General features: G+C 45.3%; 6 protein-coding genes across 9 annotated transcripts; 4 read left to right on the top strand and 2 right to left on the bottom strand.

Annotated features, from left to right (window-relative positions):
- Positions 1 to 63: 63 nt before the first annotated feature.
- LOC104583979 (protein GRIM REAPER) lies at positions 64 to 912 on the bottom strand. Its single transcript, XM_010238040.3, has one exon. The coding sequence runs from the start codon at positions 768 to 770 to the stop codon at positions 351 to 353; it is 420 nt and encodes a 139-aa protein (XP_010236342.1). The 5' UTR covers positions 771 to 912; the 3' UTR covers positions 64 to 350.
- Positions 913 to 2,631: 1,719 nt separating this feature from the next.
- LOC100824302 lies at positions 2,632 to 7,463 on the bottom strand. Of its 2 annotated transcripts, XR_002964296.1 has the most exons (3): positions 6,279 to 7,460; positions 3,969 to 4,157; positions 2,632 to 3,159 (listed from the first exon to the last, which is right to left on the bottom strand). XR_002964296.1 is itself a non-coding variant. In XM_010235777.3 (2 exons), exon 1 carries the CDS (start codon positions 7,401 to 7,403, stop codon positions 6,297 to 6,299), a length of 1,107 nt encoding a protein of 368 aa, XP_010234079.1. In that variant the 5' UTR covers positions 7,404 to 7,463; the 3' UTR covers positions 2,632 to 3,159; positions 6,279 to 6,296. The 2 variants fall into 2 exon arrangements, 1 of the variants encoding a protein (XP_010234079.1); XM_010235777.3 differs by lacking the exon at positions 3,969 to 4,157 and having other exon boundaries at positions 6,279 to 7,463.
- Positions 3,325 to 4,773, top strand: LOC100826146 (protodermal factor 1). The gene is made up of 3 exons (XM_003571771.4): positions 3,325 to 3,673; positions 3,972 to 4,197; positions 4,284 to 4,773. Exons 1-3 carry the CDS (start codon positions 3,559 to 3,561, stop codon positions 4,603 to 4,605), a joined length of 663 nt encoding a protein of 220 aa, XP_003571819.1. The 5' UTR covers positions 3,325 to 3,558; the 3' UTR covers positions 4,606 to 4,773.
- Positions 7,464 to 7,586: 123 nt separating the features above from the next.
- LOC100827388 (putative nuclease HARBI1) lies at positions 7,587 to 10,596 on the top strand. 2 transcript variants are annotated; one of them, XM_014900230.2, is made up of 3 exons: positions 7,587 to 7,767; positions 8,799 to 9,319; positions 9,409 to 10,596. In XM_014900230.2, exons 2-3 carry the CDS (start codon positions 8,837 to 8,839, stop codon positions 10,105 to 10,107), a joined length of 1,182 nt encoding a protein of 393 aa, XP_014755716.1. In that variant the 5' UTR covers positions 7,587 to 7,767; positions 8,799 to 8,836; the 3' UTR covers positions 10,108 to 10,596. The 2 variants fall into 2 exon arrangements, with proteins under 2 accessions (XP_014755716.1, XP_003571822.1); XM_003571774.4 differs by having other exon boundaries at positions 7,588 to 7,767; positions 8,823 to 9,319.
- A 3,420-nt stretch (positions 10,597 to 14,016) lies between these two features.
- LOC100829812 (trifunctional UDP-glucose 4,6-dehydratase/UDP-4-keto-6-deoxy-D-glucose 3,5-epimerase/UDP-4-keto-L-rhamnose-reductase RHM1) lies at positions 14,017 to 17,779 on the top strand. Of its 2 annotated transcripts, none has more exons than XM_003571780.4 (3): positions 14,017 to 14,191; positions 15,305 to 16,865; positions 17,001 to 17,779. In XM_003571780.4, the coding sequence occupies exons 2-3, from the start codon at positions 15,315 to 15,317 to the stop codon at positions 17,451 to 17,453; spliced, it is 2,004 nt and encodes a 667-aa protein (XP_003571828.1). In that variant the 5' UTR covers positions 14,017 to 14,191; positions 15,305 to 15,314; the 3' UTR covers positions 17,454 to 17,779. The 2 variants fall into 2 exon arrangements, with proteins under 2 accessions (XP_003571828.1, XP_010234080.1); XM_010235778.3 differs by having other exon boundaries at positions 14,018 to 14,191; positions 15,310 to 16,865.
- A 1,274-nt stretch (positions 17,780 to 19,053) lies between these two features.
- On the top strand, positions 19,054 to 19,877 carry LOC104583484 (dirigent protein 1). Its single transcript, XM_010235779.3, has one exon. It carries the CDS (start codon positions 19,094 to 19,096, stop codon positions 19,679 to 19,681), a length of 588 nt encoding a protein of 195 aa, XP_010234081.3. The 5' UTR covers positions 19,054 to 19,093; the 3' UTR covers positions 19,682 to 19,877.
- The last annotated feature ends 184 nt before the right edge of the window (positions 19,878 to 20,061 follow it).

The following is a 20,061-nucleotide window of genomic DNA, read 5'->3' on the forward strand; positions in this document are numbered from 1 at the left end:
CCATGGGATTCCTGCCATGTGGGGCCAACCAGTCAGACGTGACACGTGTGTACTCGGGCCCTAATTCATCACTTGCCACTTGCCACACAAATTTCTACTAATCTTGCATAGTTTTGCACCAAAAAGGAAGTTCGAACACTTCAGATCAGGCTGATCACAAGTTGGACCACAACGACACAATATATGTATATAACATTGAAAAGTTACCAACAATATCGATCCCAATTTACAGTTTATAACAGTTCTCCACTTAATTAATCTCGGAAGCAGAGAGATCTTGCTCGCTCGATCGGAGAGTTGATCTCGACTTGTCAACCATGCGCTTGTGGCAAATACGGATATAAGCTGGCTCAAGCGTAGCCGCACATGGCGAAGGCGCACTGTAGCCCGGCGGAGCAGGCCCGGCCGCAGAGGCCGCAGTTGTCCGGGTCGCGCGCCACGTCGACGCACCGGCCGCCGCAGCACGTGGTGCCGAAGCCGCACCGCGCCCCGCACGCGCCGCAGTGGCTCCAGCTCTCCAGCACGTCCACGCACGCGCGCCCGCAGCACTTGAGCAGCTGCCTTTTTTGACCCGGCACCGGCCGCCCGCCGGAGCACGCCCTGCCGATCTCCGGGTTGCACGCCCCGCCCGCCCCGCCCCCCACCGTGGCCAGGAACCGTCTCGCGCCCGCGCCGTGGGCCGCCGCCGAGGAGCACGCGATCGCCCAGACGACGATGAAGACGACGATGAGGAGAAGCAGGGGACTTGGCCGCGTAGACGGAGAGACCATGATCGCCAAAGCTATCTTCTTCCTCCTGCCTCTCGACTATATTGATCGATCTCTCTTCTCACCTTCGCTTTGAGTCCTTTGCTCTAGCTTAGCTAGCGTGCTGCTTAATTGGAGATTTGGAGCTACACGAGTGGTCTACTCCGTACTTGGTTGTTGCTACCCCTACAGCTAGGGGAATATTTATACACACAAAACGTCGGCTCTACGCAGTCAAAAGCCAAAGCACCCGGCCGGGAATTATGCGATCGATCTGTATATAAAATAAGTGCATTAATTGATTGGTTCATCAAGTCAAACGCTGCATGCATGCATGCGCTGGGTTCCTTGGAGATGTACAGATCATCGATCGATTGTTTCGCGCGCTATTAGGCTCAGTTGCCTTCGGGCTGCAAATTACTCAGCCTCCAAGCATGGATTGTACGTGTGATATGAAAGGAATGTGCTCGTTGGGTGACACGTGCTGGGTGCTGCCCCAAGTGGTGGAGACATGAATTAGAGGTTAGGCCTGCTAATTGTATAGTAATTATAAACAGAATCTCAAGTATGCAGAATACAAATTTAACTTCTTGAGATATATAGGATTAGTACTATCCAGTAGAGGGGGTAGTGCCATTTGTATGTTGGGATGGTTACTCAATCAAATTCGATGGTAATCTCCTGGAGAAATTTGAGCCTTCGAGGGGGTGCCTAACAAGGGTTTTTTTTTTTTTGAGGGGAGGGTGCCTAACAAGGTGATCCACTGTCTCTGTTTTTGTTTCTTTTTGTTGTCCATGCCAGAAGCAGGCTCAGTATTGGACAAGGGAGGGGGATGAACTGACCCAATGTGTGCTACGGTTGGCACTGTTCCGGATTTCAGATTTTGGGCCGGGTCAAATAATGCATATATCATCTCTTGTTTACATGGGCCGGTGCGTCTAGCCCTAGGCCCACCTTAGAGCCATCGGTCTAGGCATTTTGTTTCCTTCCGCTAAAAGAAAGGCATTTTGTTTCAGCCTTCTGGCCTCTGGGAGGTGGTGGCGTCAAGGCAGCACGGGTGCCGGGTGGATTCCTCCGGATCGAATGGGGGCATCGGCGTGATTCTCGGCATTGATCACTTCATCGTGACTCCAGTGCCGGTATTAATGTTCCATCGGGTCGCAAACTCGCAACACGAGCATCGATCGGTTTAGCCGGCGGGAGAAGGGGAGAATCAATATAAAGCGCAAGCACGTGATCGTGTCTTTGATAATCTCGATCGGTGCAGGTTTTTGTTCATGCTAGCTGCGTTAACGATGAAAACATTAATTCACCTTATCTATTTATATTTATATTTTCTCCAGAATCGTTTGTAGGGACATGTCTTCAACTCTTTTTTTTTATGTACAGGCGTGTTCCAGCTTTGAAAGACCACCCCCTGACCCCCCACAATCATCGAGGAAATAGTGCTCATTGAAAGTGGTAACCATAGAATCAGCTTCCTGGCTAGCTGGCTGGCCTCGTTGCCCGGCAAATGCACGAGAGGTCACATGGAGTTCCAGTGCATGCCCAGGGCCTATTCGCCTCTTGCGTAGCCACAGCTACTGGCCGGTCTCTCTTGACCCATTCTCCCATTATTGGCTCCTCAATTGTAACTCCAACTGGAGTAAAATACAAACAACCAATACAAATTTCAATCTCAGGAGCAGGAATTGCTTGCCTATAACATGAATTAATGCTATATGTTGCCCAGACATTTAAGCAAGGACGATTAGTTTAGATACAGTTATGAACATGAATATCACAGCTGAATTTATCTTTTCCAATCTGCTGAGCAAACTTGCTGCCTCAAAGACTAATGGCATGGGGCAAGGCTAATGAAAAATCGAACAGAGATACGATTCCGTTGACTGAGGCATTCTGTTTTAGAGTCTTCTACTGTAGTTAATACAGGGAAGCAGTACAGGGTATGCACCAAGCCACCAACGCTAGATTGATGCAATCAGAAGGAACATGAAACAGATAATTTTGAGCCAAAATCTGCAGTATATATGCAAGACTTCGAACCTACAACTGTCACCTAAAATGGAAATACACAACATTAAGAATTGCAGTGCAAATCCGTTACAAATAAGTTATCTGAAGTACCTGCTCTGGGGTTACAAATAATAAATCCAGTGCAGAACAACTACTCCAATGCAATTGGACCACAAAACTATTTCAGTAATCCAAAACAGTCATTGGATCCAGGACTCGGCATTCCAATGAAACCAAAGAAGCATACCACATCAGTGTTTCCATTGAATTCGACAAATTCAATTCTGGAGAGGGAGCATGAAATCCAGCTCGATGCACAGTACACTGAGTAGGTGGCAAGCACCGATCGCAATTAAATCTTCTGGGACTGGAAACTCCATTCCTTGTGGAAAGAGACCTATCCAAAACAAAGGAACGCTATTAATGTGACGGCCTTGCTCCAAGCTCCAGTGTTTCCTACCATATACCAATATGAGGTAGCTAACCAAAATTCAGATAAAGAATTGGATTAGGATGCTCACTGTGGGAACTTCATTATGCTAAAAAAAAATAGAGAGAGACTGAGCAGATCACCATCATGCTGAGCTAGATGGACGAATCGAAATCATTAATTGATAACCAACTACTAACAGTGTGACGAACATATGCAGATCCATGCATCCAATAGCATCAACGCAATTGTAGAGTGGCATTCTCATGTATATATAGGCATCGAGAGGCCCTTCAGTCCATCAATCCAAGCATCTCCACCAGTTCAGTTGCCTATTCTATCTTCTCTGCAGCCACGGAGAGCAAGATGGGTGGCAAGGCTCTCCTGATCAGTATTGTTTTGATGGGTCTCATTTCACTGAGCTCATGCAGGAGCCTGGGAGAGTTGTCTGAACAGAACACCTACTCATCTGCTCCCCACTGTATATTTCTAACCCTATTACTTATGTGTACCACTGTAATTGTTACTTTGCGTAGTAGTACTGCACTGCAACAATTAAGGTGATTGGTGAATGCAAAGATCACTGCATCTACCTAGCTCATGCACATATGAAAATACATATTCATGTTGAACATAAACAGCACAGTTTCTAAACAATTGGAATTTAGAATTGTGATTTAATTGGTAACCATGCTATCTAGTTTCCTATATCACACAATGGCAATAGCTGCAAAACTATTTCATAGTAATAATAGTTGTTGTTCTTTATATGTTACCAGATGGGGGCTCCCCAACTCCAGCGCACGGGTCAGGAGGTTACAAACCAACACCGACACCAACTTACGGCACCACACCGACACCGTCACCAACTTACGGCACCACACCAACACCAACTTACGGCACTACACCAACACCATCTTATGGCACTACACCAAGCACTCCAAGCACACCATCCCATGATGTCCCTGCAGTTCCAAAGAAGCATGAATTCATTGGATCCTGCGAGTAATAGCTCGAATGAGTCAATACAGCAAGTATCAAACATCTCAAAGCAACAATGCTAACATGGTCTCATTTTGCCAAAATTGCAGCTACTGGAAGAAGCACCCAGATGCTATAGTTGCAGCTATTGGATCAGTTGGCAACATCGGCAAGACATTTGGTGTTGCATGCAGTTTGATCGTTGGCAAGAAGATTGAAAATCTGCACGATGCCCTATCAAACACTAGAACTGATGGTATAGGTGCCCTGATACGGGAGGGAGCAGCTGCATACCTCAACTCCATCGTGAACCATAAATTTCCTTTTACCACCCAGCAGGTAAAAGATTGCATCATCGTCGCCGCGACCTCTGATGGTGCTGCTTCTGCCCAGGCTGGGGTCTTCAAGAAGGCAAATGAAAGCCACTACTAGTTTTAATCCTGGATGTCTCTTGGCTAAATTGCTTTTCCTACACGTTTTTTTATTGGTGCTATCTTGTGGCTGATTTCTCATATTTGTTGGTATGTAATGTAATATCAATATCTAAGACATATTGGTTGTAATAAATCCATCAATTTTCCTGTTGCTTGAATCCATCAATTTTCTGTTGCTTCAATCGGAACATGTTGACAGGCAATATATCACAGGCTGAATTTTGAACTTCTTGAGCCCCACCCTCACCCCCACAAAAGTACATCTTGGAAGTTGTAAATAAAACCCCTGCTGAAAGAACTAACAGCAATTGTTCGTAAATCTGGATAACTCATCCAACAGACTAATCCACAAACAAACCTTCACACAAAACATGGAAATGATGTCTAGTGCCAAAGAAACGTAAGAAGATGAGTTGATGCTTTTAGAAAAATATTCAAACCTAACCTGAATTCAGTCGACATTTTTTGCTGCTTTTAGTTACCAACTTATGAAGTCAGTCCAATAATGGATGCAACAATACTTATAATGATTCATTAAAAAATGTTTGAACATCAAGCATAACGAATCAAGAATATCCTGGAAGAAGAAAATCAAAAACTTAATCACAGCTGCGAGAGGTCATGAAAAAAATACTTTAGTCCTACGTATTCTTCTTGCCATCATTGAATCTGTCGATGCTTGATTTTTAATACGGAGTATATAACTTATAGTACAGTCAATAACTCAACACAATTGTGGTCCTTGTCATGAGAATTTCCTCAAAGTTAATCTGCATCTCTACAAATTGCTTGCAGACAGTAAAAAGATCATGCATGTAGGCAAATAGCATTGGTGCCTCACACCCTCGCTGGCAAGTTGCATTTAGGGCCCACTTATCACTGTGACTTTGGATGCTATTTTCTTAGTTGACAGATCTTTGCAGTGTCACTAAGTTAATTTTCCATTAAATGTTTCCAGATTTTGATAAGTGACTTCAAGCAGATTTTGCAGATCTCTATGCTGAGATACTTATTGACAGTTTATCAATGAAATGATACTATCCACTTATAAGCGGGATGATATTGTAAGTAGCAGAGTAAACTCAAAATCGGAAAACCGGCAATGGTCATTTCTTCGATTGTTCTACTTTGAGCGCTAGGCAGAAAGCTATGATTTGCTTTGTAAAGAAAGTTGACAATTGAAGTTTTCCTAGTGATTGACGTTTGACTAAGCAACACCTCTTAGTTATTATGCAGAAAAAATGAGATCCTACTCAGTACAAACTTGGCTATTATATACAGTAAGTCAGAATCAGCAAAGACAAGATATCGAAGTGGAGCTAAGAGAAATATGGCTGCACGGAAAAATATTTGCGCAGGAAGGATCAATTTATCGGAAGTTCTATTGTTCCTTAAGTCTCAAGAGATTTCTGTGCTACAAGTTACAATAATAACAAGTTAACAACAATGGGAACAGTGGACACGTTTGCTTGTTACACTAATGACCACAGTGGCAAATTAAAACATGGTCATATAGACACTACGAGTGGGTATGGTAAACAAGAAGCTATGAGAATAATCCTTACAAAATATTTGGCTCTTTCTTTCCAACTCCCAGGAATCATTACCATGCATCTTCTAAAAAAATCAGCAACATGCCATGAATCCGACAACAAGTTAGTCATCAATTACCGTAGCGAGGAAGCTCCTTCAAATCTTGTGATCCATATGGGACTCAAACCATTCAAAGATCTCTTCATCCTTTTGGCTGGTAAATTCATGGTATGCGTATGCAAGATTCAGCTCTTCTGTGACATGCCTGTCAAACCCGAACTGCTTCGGCAAGGCTTCCGCCTCTTCTGCCGCCTCCTTCCATGGCGTGCTCCTCCCATCATTCTTCAGAAAACCCTTCTCATCTAGGAATGACTTCTGTCGAAGCACGTCCACAAGCCCATCGGCGACAGCCCGAGTCAATCCCGGTATCCTCGCTGCCAAGAACTCGGCGCTCACCGCAAAGGCATCACATTGGATCTCCCGCACCTCAACATGCTTTGATTTGAGCTTACTTATGCTTGCCACCACCAAGGTTGCTCTCTCAGAGTCCTTGGGCATGTGCACGAACAGCGCTGGTGGGTACCCGGCAGGGACCTCCTCCATCGCGGCGAACACGCCCTCCGCAATCATGATGGTGACGCTGCTAAACCTGACCCTCGCCGCCAGCGCGGACACGAAGTACCCGCCTGACGACGCGCCGATGCCGATGAGCGGGAGGCCGCGGAGCTCGGGGTGCTCCTCATTGACCAACCATTTGATGATGGACTCAACGGCGGCGAGCTCAGTGTCTTCGCCGGCGGCGTCGAGGGACCAGCACTGGGCGCGGCTGGACACCGCGAGGACGGCGTAGCTGCGTCGGAGCGCGGCGCTCGTGAACCGGCGCTCCTCGGGGAGCCCCGCGCAGTGCGGGCAGCCAGGGGAGGCGTCGAAGAAGTCGGTGGCGCGGATGGTGCAGCCGGGGGCTACGAACACGGCGGCGCGCGGCGGGCGCGGGCCCGGCGGCAGCTGCCACAGCACCTCGTTGCCGCTCCTGCGCGCGACGCGCGGGTCGAGGCGGACGGCGCCGGCGGCGTTAGTGGTTAGCGGCGGCGCGAGAGGAGCGCGGGGGAGGAGGACGACGGTGGCGAGGAGGATTAGCGCGCAGCAGGAGGCGATCAGGGCGCCCGGCCTGCGGGGTCGCGGGATCGTAGCGAAGATGGCGTTCATCGTGCGCGTGATTAACCTTACGCTAATGGAGATTTGGTTGGGAATGGCGGAGACCATTAACGACGGAGCGACTGAGTTGACTTGCTTCGAGAAGAAAGGGGAACGAAACGAATCAAGCCCGGAAGAAACGGCCGTTTTCTACAGTTGGGCTGCGTGAAAATACGGCCCATGTCAAAAGGTGGCCTGTTATCACAGCCCGGCCTGGTTCGACAAGGGGTTTCCTCACCGACGGCGGCCGCCGGCCGGTCGCCTGTTTGTTTTCTCCCCATTCCCCGTCACTCCTCGCCGGTGAGAAGAGCTCCGCTCCTTCGTCCGTCTCGACTCCGTCGCCCTCCCTCCTTGCCGACGACGAGTTGGGCGGCCTCGGCTCCATCGTCCACCGCTCCCTTCTGAAACACATCGTTTCGGTCCGCATCCTCAGGTACCGCCCGATGCCTTCACGAACCCTTGGCCCTTGGCTCTGATAGAGCGTGCTTCTTGTGCTTTAGGTTGCTGTTAGTCTGGTACTAATGCTTGATGCTGATCATTCGTTTTACATGGTGATTAACATCTAGCTAGCTAGCTAAGCTGACCCTAAAAAAACATGTAACCAGCTAGGGCAACCATTTCACAGCCACTAGCTAATGTTACCGGCGACGACGATGACAGTTTTCGCTTGTTACCGATGAGTGATTTACCAGCATCATTCGTTAATTACACGAGCAATCGTTGTGTTTTCTGTTAGATTGATTTTTACTGATGCTGCATCAAATGTCACATGTCGATTACTGTTGCTACTTCTTAATGCATCTGCACTAACATATAGGATGGATTGTGGCAACTGTATCTGCATCTGCACTGTTGCTAGTACTTAATGCATCTGCACTAACTTATAGGGATCGTTCTGTTTTCTCTTAGATTGATTACATGTTTACACGGTGGATTACTTGTTGCTAGTACTTAATGCCTCTTGATTTTAAAATAAATAAATATGAACAGCTGCTTCAACTGTGTCATATCTGTGGTTAAAATATGAGTTGCCAATTCCTTATCTTATACTCCCTCTGTTCCTAAATATAAGTTGTTTCAGTTTTGTCCTAAGTCAAAAAAGTTTGGCCAAGTTTATAGTAAAATATTCTAATATCTATAATATCCAATAAGTATAGTATGGAGAGATATATCATGACACACTTCGCTAAATTAATTTAGAGTTCTAGATGCTGGTAGATTTTTCTATAAACTTCGTCAAACTTCAAGAATTAGGACAAAGCTAGAGCATCTTATATTTAGGCACAGAGGGAGTAGCAATTACTTTTATTCAATGATATGAAATAAAGTAAACTAAGTTGCTGTGGACAATTCCTTGTCGCAATACAAATGTTTATGCTCTTTTTCTTGGTATCTCTTGATTATTGTTTTTGAGCACCAATTTTGATTATACAAATGTCTTTGCTTGCCAATTCTTCGTTTTAGAAAATACTTTTTTCTGAATACTAGAATATTTTGGGAAAATGGACCCTGAAGATCTCAGCGAATCTGAGGAAGAAGAAGATGATGAGATGATGCTATTTGTTTTCCCAGCTTTATATCTAGCTTCCACTCGTTGTGAAACACAAAGTACATCAAAGCTTGGTGGTGTAGAATGGATATGTGAAGTTCTTGAAGATGACCGAGGTCAAGGCTATGAAAAACTTCGAATTGAGCCTCATATTCTCCGTGAATTTGCAGATTATGTTAGATCAAAATCTCTTTTGCGGAATACACGAGGTGTTTCTGTAGAAGAGCAAATTGGCATGTTTGTGTACATGCTCTCACGAAATGCCAATTTTGAGAAATTGAGTGAAAGATTTGAGCGCAGCCGAGAGACTGTACATAGACATATCAAAGCATGCTTTGATACAATCTTATCATTGAAAACTGAATTTGTGAAGTATTGTTCTGCTGAACCGCATTGGAAAATATCATCTGATTCACATTATTGGCCTTACTTTGAGGTAACTATAATTTATGGTTGTATATTTTTTTCAATTATACGCTTTTCTGTTACATCTCCATTAATAACAGGATAATTTTTCTCTTGCAGAACTGTATAGGGGTAATTGATGGAATTCATGTCCCAATGACAATATCAGATAGGGAAGCAGCTCCATATCGAAATAGAGAAGAGTCCCTTACTCAAAACGTGATGCTTGCTTGTGATTTAGATTTAAATTTTGTCCATGTATTCTGTGGTCAGGAAGGGTCTGCATCTGATGCAGCGGTCTTGTATTCTGCTATTGAATCTGGATTCCAAGTTCCAAGAGGCAAATATTATTTGGTAGATGGGGGTTATCCAAACACACCTTCTTTTCTTGCTCCTTATAGCGGAGTCGCTTACCATAGTGAAGAACAGGAGCAGAGAAATTGCCAACCAAGAAACTTCAAGGAGTTGTTCAATCTTCGCCACGCACACCTGTATAACCACATTAAGCATGCTGTAGGTCTACTGAAGATGAGATTTCCAATATTAAATGTTGCAACCTTTTACAGAGTAGAAACTCAACTGAAAATTCCAGCAGCAGCAGTGGTGTTGCACAATATAATTCAGAGGCAAGGAGGTGACGTAGAATGGTCAAGTGATCAAACAATTCCAATTTCAACCCGTAAGATTGTCTCTTTACCTAGTGGGGATAATGCATATGGCAACGGTATTGCGTCATTTAACAATCAGTGTGACATGGGCAATACTTTAAGGGATGATATTGCACAGAAGATGTGGGCAGATTTAGGAAGAAACAGGTAATTGCACATATCTGGGACCAAATCACAAACAGGAAGAAGAAAAAAAACAAAATTGTGCAAGCATTCTGAAAAAAAAGAAGCAAATTTACCTGGACTTTGTAAGGGGACAGGCTGGCCCGAAAGAAGAATGAAGGCAACCAAAGAATCGTCGGTTTCGAGGTGCTTTGATGTGCTAGATGAAGTGGATGACGAGTCATCAGTTTCGAGGTACTTTGATTGTTAGATGTCGTGGATAAATTGCCATACCAGTTGCATTTTGTGCTTTTGTTTTCGAATGGAACAGTATCAATGGACTATATCTTTTCTGTGAATCAAGACTCTGGTTGAAGTTGGGAAGTGGACATGCATGTATTTATTTGACAATTTCATGCCCTTCGGCTGTCAGTTAATTTGTATTTAAGAAACTCTGTTTGAGGACTTCAGGTATAGGTATTTGGAACATTTGTTCGAAGATGCATCTTCTGTGGTTCCGGATGAAGAATTTGGTGCAGTTATGGAGCACTGTGTTGGCGTGGAGACTGCCTTGTGGACTCTGCTTTTTCTTGCCTTAGGCTTGAACGCATGTCAGCAATGTTCGGTTGACCACCAATTTTCTCTGTCAATCAGCGCAAAATCCAGGTGCTGTCTCACGAGAGAATTGTCAGTACAAGATCTGGAATAATCAGTTGTTCTACATTCCTGTTTCTACAAATAATCAACGTTGAGATCATATGTCCCTACTTTTATGACATAAAAATCATGAGGTTAGAGAGAAAGAAAGAAAATATGTCCCTACTTTTCTGACATAAAAATCATGAGGTTAGAGAGAAAGAAAGAAAGAACGAAAGAAATGTCAGCTAGATACTGCCTTACCAGCAGAGCAAAGTATCCGTGGTGGTGTGGTGGAGCCGTGGAGGCACGCAGTTTCGGGTGGAAATACACGTGGTGGGAGTCATGAGGAGGAGGCCGGAGGACGTGCAGCTGCAGCGTGTGGTTGGGCGTTAGATCTCGTGGAATTGACACTTTGAAAGCATGAGCATTCAGCAGCGTTATATTAGTTAGTTTCAGGCTTTTATTCAGCTAACCCTGCGTGCCTGACGGTAGGAGACAGAGAAAATGGTTACTACAAAGATGAAGATCCAAATAAGGGTTACAAGCCAAAACCACTATTCCCTCCTTTTCTATAAATTTGGTCAAATTTTATGAAGTTTGATTAAGAAACGAAGTTAGTACTTTGATAATGACAAAGATTTTGAACGTTGCTATGGTCCGCTCCGATCTGGCTGTGACTAGATCACTGCCTGCTGCCGACCGACAAGGTAAACATGATTTGCACGGGCTTCCTCCATTGCTGGTCGCTATGCATCGATCACATCTGGTGTTTAGCGACTGTAGGCCCGGTCCACTTAATGCAACACTGACCGGTTTGATCAACAAAACTAGAGCCACATGAGCACGAGCTACTCCATGGTCCAAGTAATTGACTGGTTCCATCAACAATTCAACACCCAGGACCAACTGATTACCTTGCTGATTAGTGGGCCACTTATTTATTAGGACCAAATTCCTTGCGTGCGTTACAAATTTATAAGGGCATCCATCCAATCCAAGAAGACGCAAACGAAATGGGCCCTCGATTCCCTCCTTTTTTAATGGAGACGCGTTGGATTGTCCGTGTTATTGAACAAGATTGTCGGTGCGAAACTAGCGTTTGAATAATTGATTTTTCTTCTCCAAACAACTCCACTAGTTCCCCCTAAAGCACTTTACAATGAGTAAATTTTTTGGGAAGAAGAAAAAACATCTCTCCTCCTCCCTCCAAACAGGGAGGCAACACTTAGAGGAGAACAAAAAATATTCCTCCGTGTTCACTCCCAACTGCCGCCAACTACCTCCCGGCGCCGCAAAATCCTCGCCCGCGCAGCCACCATATGGTCACCGTCGGCCCCGACTCCCTCCCCGTCCCAACCCGGAGGTTCCCCGCCCCTCCACCGCCCTCACCTCGACCTGCCCTGCCCGCGTCAACCTGGTCGCGGAGCCCGGGCTTGGTCGCCCACCGCAGGACGCTTCGTCGCCTGCCACAGGGGCTATCTCCCCCGATCCGCCGCCCCATCCCCCCGGCGGCTGCCCCCGGCTCGTCCCCCCTCCCGGCAGTTGCCCCACAGTCGACTCCCTCCTTCGACCTCACCTGACAGACGCCGCTCCCTTCAGATAGGCGTCGCTCCTCCCGTAGGAAGAAGGGGGCAGGCAAGCCGGCAGCTGCTCCGCCGCCCCGGAGCAACCCGACGGTTGGGCTCCTCCCGCTGCCTTCCCGGCACCATGGCTGTGCCGCCATGCCCAACCCGACGGTATTTTTTGGCCAATTTGTAGTCTACACTGTGCATTATGTATGGTATTGCAATGTTGTATGGAATTGATGCAATTTTGGCCAATGTGTAGTCTACACTTTGCATTTTGTATGAAATTTGATCAAATTGGTCTTGCAATTGATGAGTTAGGAAATTATAGGGAGCCAGTTTTTCTCGTGCCGGTGGAGAGGAAAGCTGTGAAGGAGAAAAAACTAGATTTTCTTACTCCCAAAGACCTGTTTTTCTCCTCCACTTGTTCTCATGCTGGTGGAGATGCTCTAAGGAAAAAAAACTAATGTTTGTTGGTGCGTAGCGGTAGCACCGTGTGTCCACCACCAGATGGGAATGGCGTTAGTTCATATTAGGTTGTATTAGCCTGATTTTTGGGTGATTTCTGGCCATTGGATCCCAAATTTGTAACAAAACATATGTTTATAAAATTAGAACAATTTGTATAGTCATGCTACAAAACATATGTTTATAAAATTAGAAAAAATTGTCTTTTTTGTGCAGGACTCAGTACAGTCATACTCTGGAACTAAACTCACAAGAATTTCAGTTATACCATTATTTCACGTGTTTTTCTTGGGGCGCTGAATTTTTTGCTCCAATCATGAATATTGACAGTCTCCAAAATACAAATATTTCTCGAGATTTGTTTTTTAGTGCACGATGGGAAATTGTTGAACGATATTGATTATGCATGAAAAAGAATTATGGATTTAATTCATTATGATGATCGGATACTCAGGATTCTTTGCTTAAGCAGATCTGACGGGATGAGCGGCGTCCAATTTAAATCCCCGCCCGACCGACGCCATAGGCACCAAATTTTTTTATTTCATATTGTTTAAAAAGGGAAACATCTTTAGCCAAAATTTGAAAAATACATTTTGCTTTTAATATCATGCCGCCCATACTTTAAATGTTGCCAATCCATACCGAAAAGTTGCCACTGACACGTGGCGCGATCATAGGAACGCTCTAAAAAATGAACATTCGCTCCTTATAAGTTTGTTAATTATTTGTTGTTTAAGAATGGAAGATCATTATCCATAATGTGAAAAAAGTTACATTTTACTTTGAATATACACCTCCACCTGAACAATAAAAGCAGTCAGGCGTGAGCGTCTTCTCCACCACCCCAAACACCTTTTTCGCCGTGCTTGTCATCGACCGAACGGGAAAATCCCCATATCTGCTCTGCTCTCCCCTGCCTCATCAACCGACCCTCTACGACGTAGCGCGCGGACGTACCACGTCATCTCTCCCTTGTGCTCTCCTCTCAAAACTTCTCTCTCCCATCGAGCGGCGGCCTGCCGCCGCCGTAGCAGCAGCCCAACAGACTGACCGTTTGCAAGTCATCGCTATCACTGCCTCTAATGATTCAAAGTAAAATTAGTAAAAAAATTGCAAATTTATTTTATACAGAAACGCAAATACAAATTCTAAAGACCAAACAAATGTACATCTAACAAAGATTTAGTAGTTTGTCTTAAAATTAATCGAATAGCCAATGATTTGACCCAAATCATCTAACACGTAAATAGTCCCTCGGTCTTCTCTTGATCTCTTCTCGTCTACTCTTTGTAGTTGGCCCAGCTATACATACCTCTGCCCCATCTCGTAGCCGAGCGACCCAGCCCCCTCGCTCCGTGGATCTTCTTCCTCCTCGCGCGAGCGCCGCCACCCATCCCGCTGCCGAGCGTCCGAGCCCCCTAGCTCGTCTTCCTCCTGGTGCGAGCGCCTCCACCGCAGGTTGATCCCCCTTCGATTCTCTCGCTCCCGATCGTTTCTCCTCCCATCACCCCACGAACGGATTCCGCCCTTTAGCTCCCCGTTTCTTAATCTTCCCCAATTCGTAACTGAGGCAAAAATCAAGGTAGGGCGGCCAACCTACCTTGCCCTACTGGGTCCTCCGCCCGTGCTCTGCTTCCTTTGTTTTGCAACTCTCGTTTGTAGATCGGTCAAGATCCCAAAGCTCTTGCAACTCTCGTTTGTAGATCGGTCAAGATCCCAAAGTTCTTGGCTCTTTGTGAGATTTATGGATAGTGGGCCAGTGTGTTTGACGAGATTTTGGATTTCTTGGGCGTGCTTTGGGGGCAGTTGGCACGTGGATCGCTAATAACAATATTATGCACTTGCACATTAGGTTCAGATCTCGTTCTAAACAATTCAGGTAGATGACTAGGATTTGGGTGCACGTTCTATTTCTTATATCGCTATTTGTATTAGGAGTATGTGATTTGTTGGTACAAACATTGTTACAGTGAATACGAGATATTGCTGTTCTGTGTTGTTTGGTAGGAAAGTATGAATATTTAAATTATCTTAGATTTCTGATATGCGTTTTATTCTCTTGAACATACGAGCGTTTTATTATATTAGTGTTTGTACGCAGATGACATGGTTTTAAATCTGAATCAAATTCCAGTCCTACTTTTGTTGTTTTAACCTGGTGGGAAATAAAACAGAAACTTTGTCGTGTACTCATAAATTTTATATTGAGCTCTTTACAAATATAAGCGCCATATCATCTCGTGTTGCATACGGAATGTGAAGTATGCTTGTTTTACATGATTGCATTTCTCCACATTTTGTTTACAATCCCACAGTTCTAATTTCAGGATTGTATTTAGATCATGCACTTCTGCTTGTGTGAAATAGATGCAGCTACCCATTTATGTTGTGACCTGAGACTGATTTTCCATGTCCACATTCTTTTTTCCTTTTTTTGAGAGGGCTTGGTTCAGTTTGTGATGGCATTTTGTTCCTACTGTTCAAAACTTTCCATACATTTATGTTCTAGATAAATCATTTCATTCCATACGGGCTATATCCTGATTTGTTTCTTGCTTAATTCTTGCTTAGTTCAGAGGATATGGCGACACCCTACACACCTAAGAGCATTCTCATTACGGGAGCTGCTGGGTTCATTGCATCCCATGTCACAAACCGGATTGTTCGGAACTACCCTGATTACAAGATTGTTGTCCTTGACAAGCTTGATTACTGCTCCAATCTGAAGAATCTGCTCCCTGCCAGCTCTTCACCAAACTTCAAGTTTGTCAAGGGCGATATTGCCAGCGCTGATCTTGTCAACTTCCTACTGGTCACAGAGAACATTGATACTATAATGCACTTTGCAGCCCAGACACATGTCGATAATTCATTTGGAAACTCCTTTGAATTCACCAAGAACAACATTTACGGTACTCATGTTCTTCTAGAGGCTTGCAAGGTCACTGGTCAGATCAGGAGGTTCATCCATGTCAGCACTGATGAGGTCTATGGGGAGACTGATGAGGATGCTGTGGTTGGCAACCATGAGGCGTCACAGCTGCTCCCCACAAATCCCTATTCAGCCACCAAAGCTGGAGCAGAAATGCTTGTTATGGCTTATGGGAGATCCTATGGTCTGCCGGTTATCACTACTCGGGGAAATAATGTGTATGGTCCTAATCAGTTTCCTGAGAAGCTTATCCCGAAGTTCATTCTTTTGGCTATGAGAGGAAAGCCCCTCCCAATTCATGGTGATGGATCCAATGTTCGGAGCTATCTGTATTGTGAGGACGTAGCTGAAGCTTTTGAGGTCATTCTTCATCGTGGAGAGGTTGGACATGTTTACAATATTGGAACGAAGAGAGAGAGGACGGTTACTGATGTGGCAAAGGATGTCTGCAAGCTTTTTAATCTGGAAGCTGACAAAGTCATCCAGTATGTGGATAATAGACCTTTTAATGATCAGAGGTACTTCTTGGATGATGCGAAGCTCAAGAGTCTTGGGTGGTCTGAGCGCACTAGATGGGAGGAGGGCCTAAGGAAGACGATGGAATGGTACGTAGCTAATTCTGACTATTGGGGTGATGTTTCTGGTGCATTGCTGCCTCACCCAAGGACATTGATGATGCCTGGGTGTGAGGGCTCTGAGGAAATTAAAGGAATGCTAAATCTGTTTACTAACAACCAGACGAAGATGAAGACTACAACATCAAATGGTTCTTCCCAAACTCATTCTCTCAAGTTCTTGATATATGGTCGGACAGGATGGATTGGTGGACTTCTTGGAAAAATATGTGAGAAGCAAGGAATTCCACATGAATATGGAAAAGGTCGCTTGGAAGAGCGCTCTTCGCTCATCCTGGATATCCAAACTGTCAAGCCAACACATGTCTTCAATGCTGCTGGTGTTACTGGCAGGCCCAATGTTGATTGGTGCGAGTCTCACAAGCCGGACACCATACGTACCAATGTTGCAGGCACCTTGACCCTGGCTGATGTGTGTAGGGAACATGGGTTATTGGTGATGAACTATGCTACTGGGTGCATATTTGAGTATGATGCAAATCATCCTGAAGGGTCAGGCATCGGCTTTAAAGAAGAGGATAAACCAAATTTTACTGGTTCATTCTACTCAAAGACCAAGGCAATGGTAATTGCTTATTCCATTTGCAATGATTTCACTTTGTTGTAGATCTTGCATTGTTCTGTGGTGATATTACGTTTGTAAATTTAAATTGCGAACGGTGGGAGTAACTTCTGATTATTTCCTCCCTGGACTATGCAGGTTGAGGAACTGTTGAAGGAGTATGATAATGTCTGCACCCTGCGAGTCCGGATGCCAATATCCTCTGACCTCAACAATCCCAGAAACTTCATCACAAAGATTAGTCGGTACAACAAGGTGGTGAATATTCCAAACAGCATGACTGTATTGGATGAGCTTTTGCCAATTTCAGTTGAGATGGCAAAAAGGAACTTGCGGGGCATCTGGAACTTCACCAATCCTGGTGTAGTTAGCCACAATGAGATTTTGGAGATGTACAAGAAGTACCTTGATCCCAGCTACAAGTGGACAAACTTCACGCTAGAAGAACAGGCTAAGGTCATTGTTGCACCTCGGAGCAACAATGAGATGGACGCGACAAAGCTGAAGAAAGAGTTCCCTGAACTGCTATCGATCAAAGACTCTTTGGTTAAGTATGTTTTTGAGCCTAACAGGAAGGTCCCAGCAAATTGAAGCCCGAAAGGTAATATAGAAAATACAGCAAGCAATGTAAGCTTGTAGAAATTCATCACAGTTATTCATTAGAATGTTTTTCCACGATACTTCACAGCGTATCCCAACTATAGATTCACAGCAGTGTTTCGATTATATATTTGGCAATCTGTTGGCCCAGTTTGTTGTAGAGGCCTACTTTATGAGTTCAATTATTCAGTTTGCGTGAACCATGTCCGTTGTGTCGAGAAACGACTCTCCAGCATCTTGTATACTCTTTGATCTGCTGACTTTTATGTGAATGGCTTTTCCTCCTGGGACTGAAGCATTTGGACAAAAAGTTGACAGTTTAAATCTCCCTTTTATGTTTCTCTTTTGCTAGACATCTTATGTTTTGTCAGGAGGTTTCAATAAACTCAGGAAGTTGCAGCCTTATTTTAATCCAAGTAGATGGAAGCAATCAGTTTTTCCTTCTCATTCCTCCCCTTATTGTATGACTCTAACTGCTTCCAGAACTAGATATCACTTTCTGTTTGTGTCCACTCCAGCTGCATCATGATGATGGCATAAAGACTAAAGCTCGAGACTTGGAAGGCCAGGCAACACCCATGTTCCAGATTGGCCAGTGATGGTGGCAACCTCGTGTGGAGAAATGTGATAGAACTGACTTGCACATGACTCGTCTCGTGTAATCTCAACAACTTTCAGTGTCGGTGTTTTCCTCTTCTTTTTCGAAGGTGGCGGCTTCAGTTTCTTGGAATAGTATCCTGGTGCAACGGTGCAGGCGATGCTGAAGTGCCAATGCCGTGCACCAGCACTAGTCATAAAACACTTAAAACTTGAACTCATACAGGGCCTAAAGTTTTGAAGGCATCATTTATACTGTTCTGTAAGTGGCATTTTGACATTAGAAAAAGCATTTGAACCTAGCTTTGATCTATCTCAATGCGGACGGAGGATTACTTTGCTTCCAGTGTCCACCATACTGCAAAGATAACTGACGACATCGATACAAAATTGAGGTTAAGTACGTGGATTCAAGAAAAATGCTTGCAGATTAATTTCACAGGACGGGGCAAGAAAAGAAACCTGAAATGCACCTTACTTTTTTTCTTAAATCGATTTAACGAGTTCATCTCCAAGATACGGAAAAACATAGGAATTATTGCTGAAAAACGCATGATTTCAACTTAAAACTCTTTTAATTCCGCTGTAGGAAAGAGACGAGTGTATATTTAGTGGCATGGTAATATTACGATTTTACTTCTGCTTGTGGTTTAATTTGGTTTGACCGTGCTTTGGGCAGGATGTATATGTTGATTGGTGATATCAATAAAGCTAGATTGTTTGCTCTAGAACTAGAAGAGAAAGAAAAAAAAACTTGCAAAGTCCACATGCGTCGAGATCGAACGACTCTGCGAAGGCAAGCCCGCGCGAGAGCCAAAAGTCCAGAGAGCTTTGGCAGTATGGCTTTGAGTGGCGTAGCAGCAACCTAAAAGATAAGAGATTCGCACTTTCACAGTCTGCCCTGGTCATACATGTCTTGTACGCTAACCATATACGGAGTATGAATTACTACCAGTACTACGTACTGACAACAGTCCATGGTTGAGTATAAATACACAGCTCCTAGCATATCCTTCCTCCTACCAGTTCGTCCAATGGCCACTATCCCTCGCGCCCTGTTCCTCGTCTCCCTGCTGGTGGCCCTCTCCTCGGCAGCCGTACCGGCCGCGTCGGCTGGACGAGGGAGCCGGCCGATCCACCTGCACTTCTACATGCACGACATCACGGGCGGGCCGGGGCAGACGGCGGTGCAGCTGGTGAAGGGGCCCGGCCCGTCGCACCCGCTGATGCCGGGGGCCCACTTCGGCGACACGACGGTGATCGACGACCTGCTGACGGAGGGGCCCAGCGCGGCGTCGCGGGCCGTGGGCCGGGCGCAGGGCTCCTACATGCTGGCGGGCCTCAGGGAGCCCGTGCTGATGGTGTCCATGACCGTGGCGCTGGCCCGCGACGGCCCGTACAACGGGAGCACCGTCGCCGTGGTGGGCCGGGACGACGTCTCCGAGGGCGTCAGGGAGCTCGCGGTGGCCGGCGGGACCGGCGCGTTCCGGAAGGCCACGGGACACGTCCTGTGGCGGACGGCTAAGATGGAGTCCAGGGATCACATGGTGCTCGAGCTTGATGTCTACGCTACCGTGCCGGGTGGTGCTTCTGCGGGCGACGGGCAGCGTCAGGCGTCCTGAACTCCTGATTCCTGAACGCTTGCATGCAAGCACGGGGTGAAGTGCCCGTCAAGCAATGTTTGGGTGCTTTTTTGCTTTCGAATTCCAAGTGTGCTTTTTTTCTAAAGCGCGCGCGGCTGTTCTTGTAACTTGCTCACCTGTTAATTCGAATTCAATTGATCAAATTAAATATAATACAGACTTGACTTTGCCGCAATCTACACTTCTATGTTGAGAAAAACACTGCATTTTGGAGTCTGGACACTCTTTGTGTCGAGAAGTAAAAGGAAGATTCAGGGTGGCAACGGGACGTGTCTGGACGGGTCGACCACATCCATATCCATATCCATATCCATCGTCAAACCAGCTATCCATCCACGAAAATATCCGTGAATCCAAAA

Source organism: Brachypodium distachyon, chromosome 3 (genome assembly GCF_000005505.3).
Source record: "Brachypodium distachyon strain Bd21 chromosome 3, Brachypodium_distachyon_v3.0, whole genome shotgun sequence".
Taxonomy (NCBI): Eukaryota; Viridiplantae; Streptophyta; class Magnoliopsida; order Poales; family Poaceae; genus Brachypodium; species Brachypodium distachyon.

Bases quoted from the DNA above. Each gene is read 5' to 3' on its own strand.
- LOC104583979 (XM_010238040.3), bottom strand. From the start codon at position 770: ATGGTCTCTCCGTCTACGCGGCCAAGTCCCCTGCTTCTCCTCATCGTC.
- LOC100826146 (XM_003571771.4), top strand. From the start codon at position 3,559: ATGGGTGGCAAGGCTCTCCTGATCAGTATTGTTTTGATGGGTCTCATT. The intron at 3,674-3,971 runs GTATATTTCTAA...ATATGTTACCAG, and splicing joins CTACTCATCTGCTCCCCACT to ATGGGGGCTCCCCAACTCCA. The intron at 4,198-4,283 runs GTAATAGCTCGA...CCAAAATTGCAG, and splicing joins GAATTCATTGGATCCTGCGA to CTACTGGAAGAAGCACCCAG.
- LOC100824302 (XM_010235777.3), bottom strand. From the start codon at position 7,403: ATGGTCTCCGCCATTCCCAACCAAATCTCCATTAGCGTAAGGTTAATC.
- LOC100827388 (XM_014900230.2), top strand. From the start codon at position 8,837: ATGGACCCTGAAGATCTCAGCGAATCTGAGGAAGAAGAAGATGATGAG. The intron at 9,320-9,408 runs GTAACTATAATT...TTTCTCTTGCAG, and splicing joins ATTATTGGCCTTACTTTGAG to AACTGTATAGGGGTAATTGA.
- LOC100829812 (XM_003571780.4), top strand. From the start codon at position 15,315: ATGGCGACACCCTACACACCTAAGAGCATTCTCATTACGGGAGCTGCT. The intron at 16,866-17,000 runs GTAATTGCTTAT...TGGACTATGCAG, and splicing joins ACTCAAAGACCAAGGCAATG to GTTGAGGAACTGTTGAAGGA.
- LOC104583484 (XM_010235779.3), top strand. From the start codon at position 19,094: ATGGCCACTATCCCTCGCGCCCTGTTCCTCGTCTCCCTGCTGGTGGCC.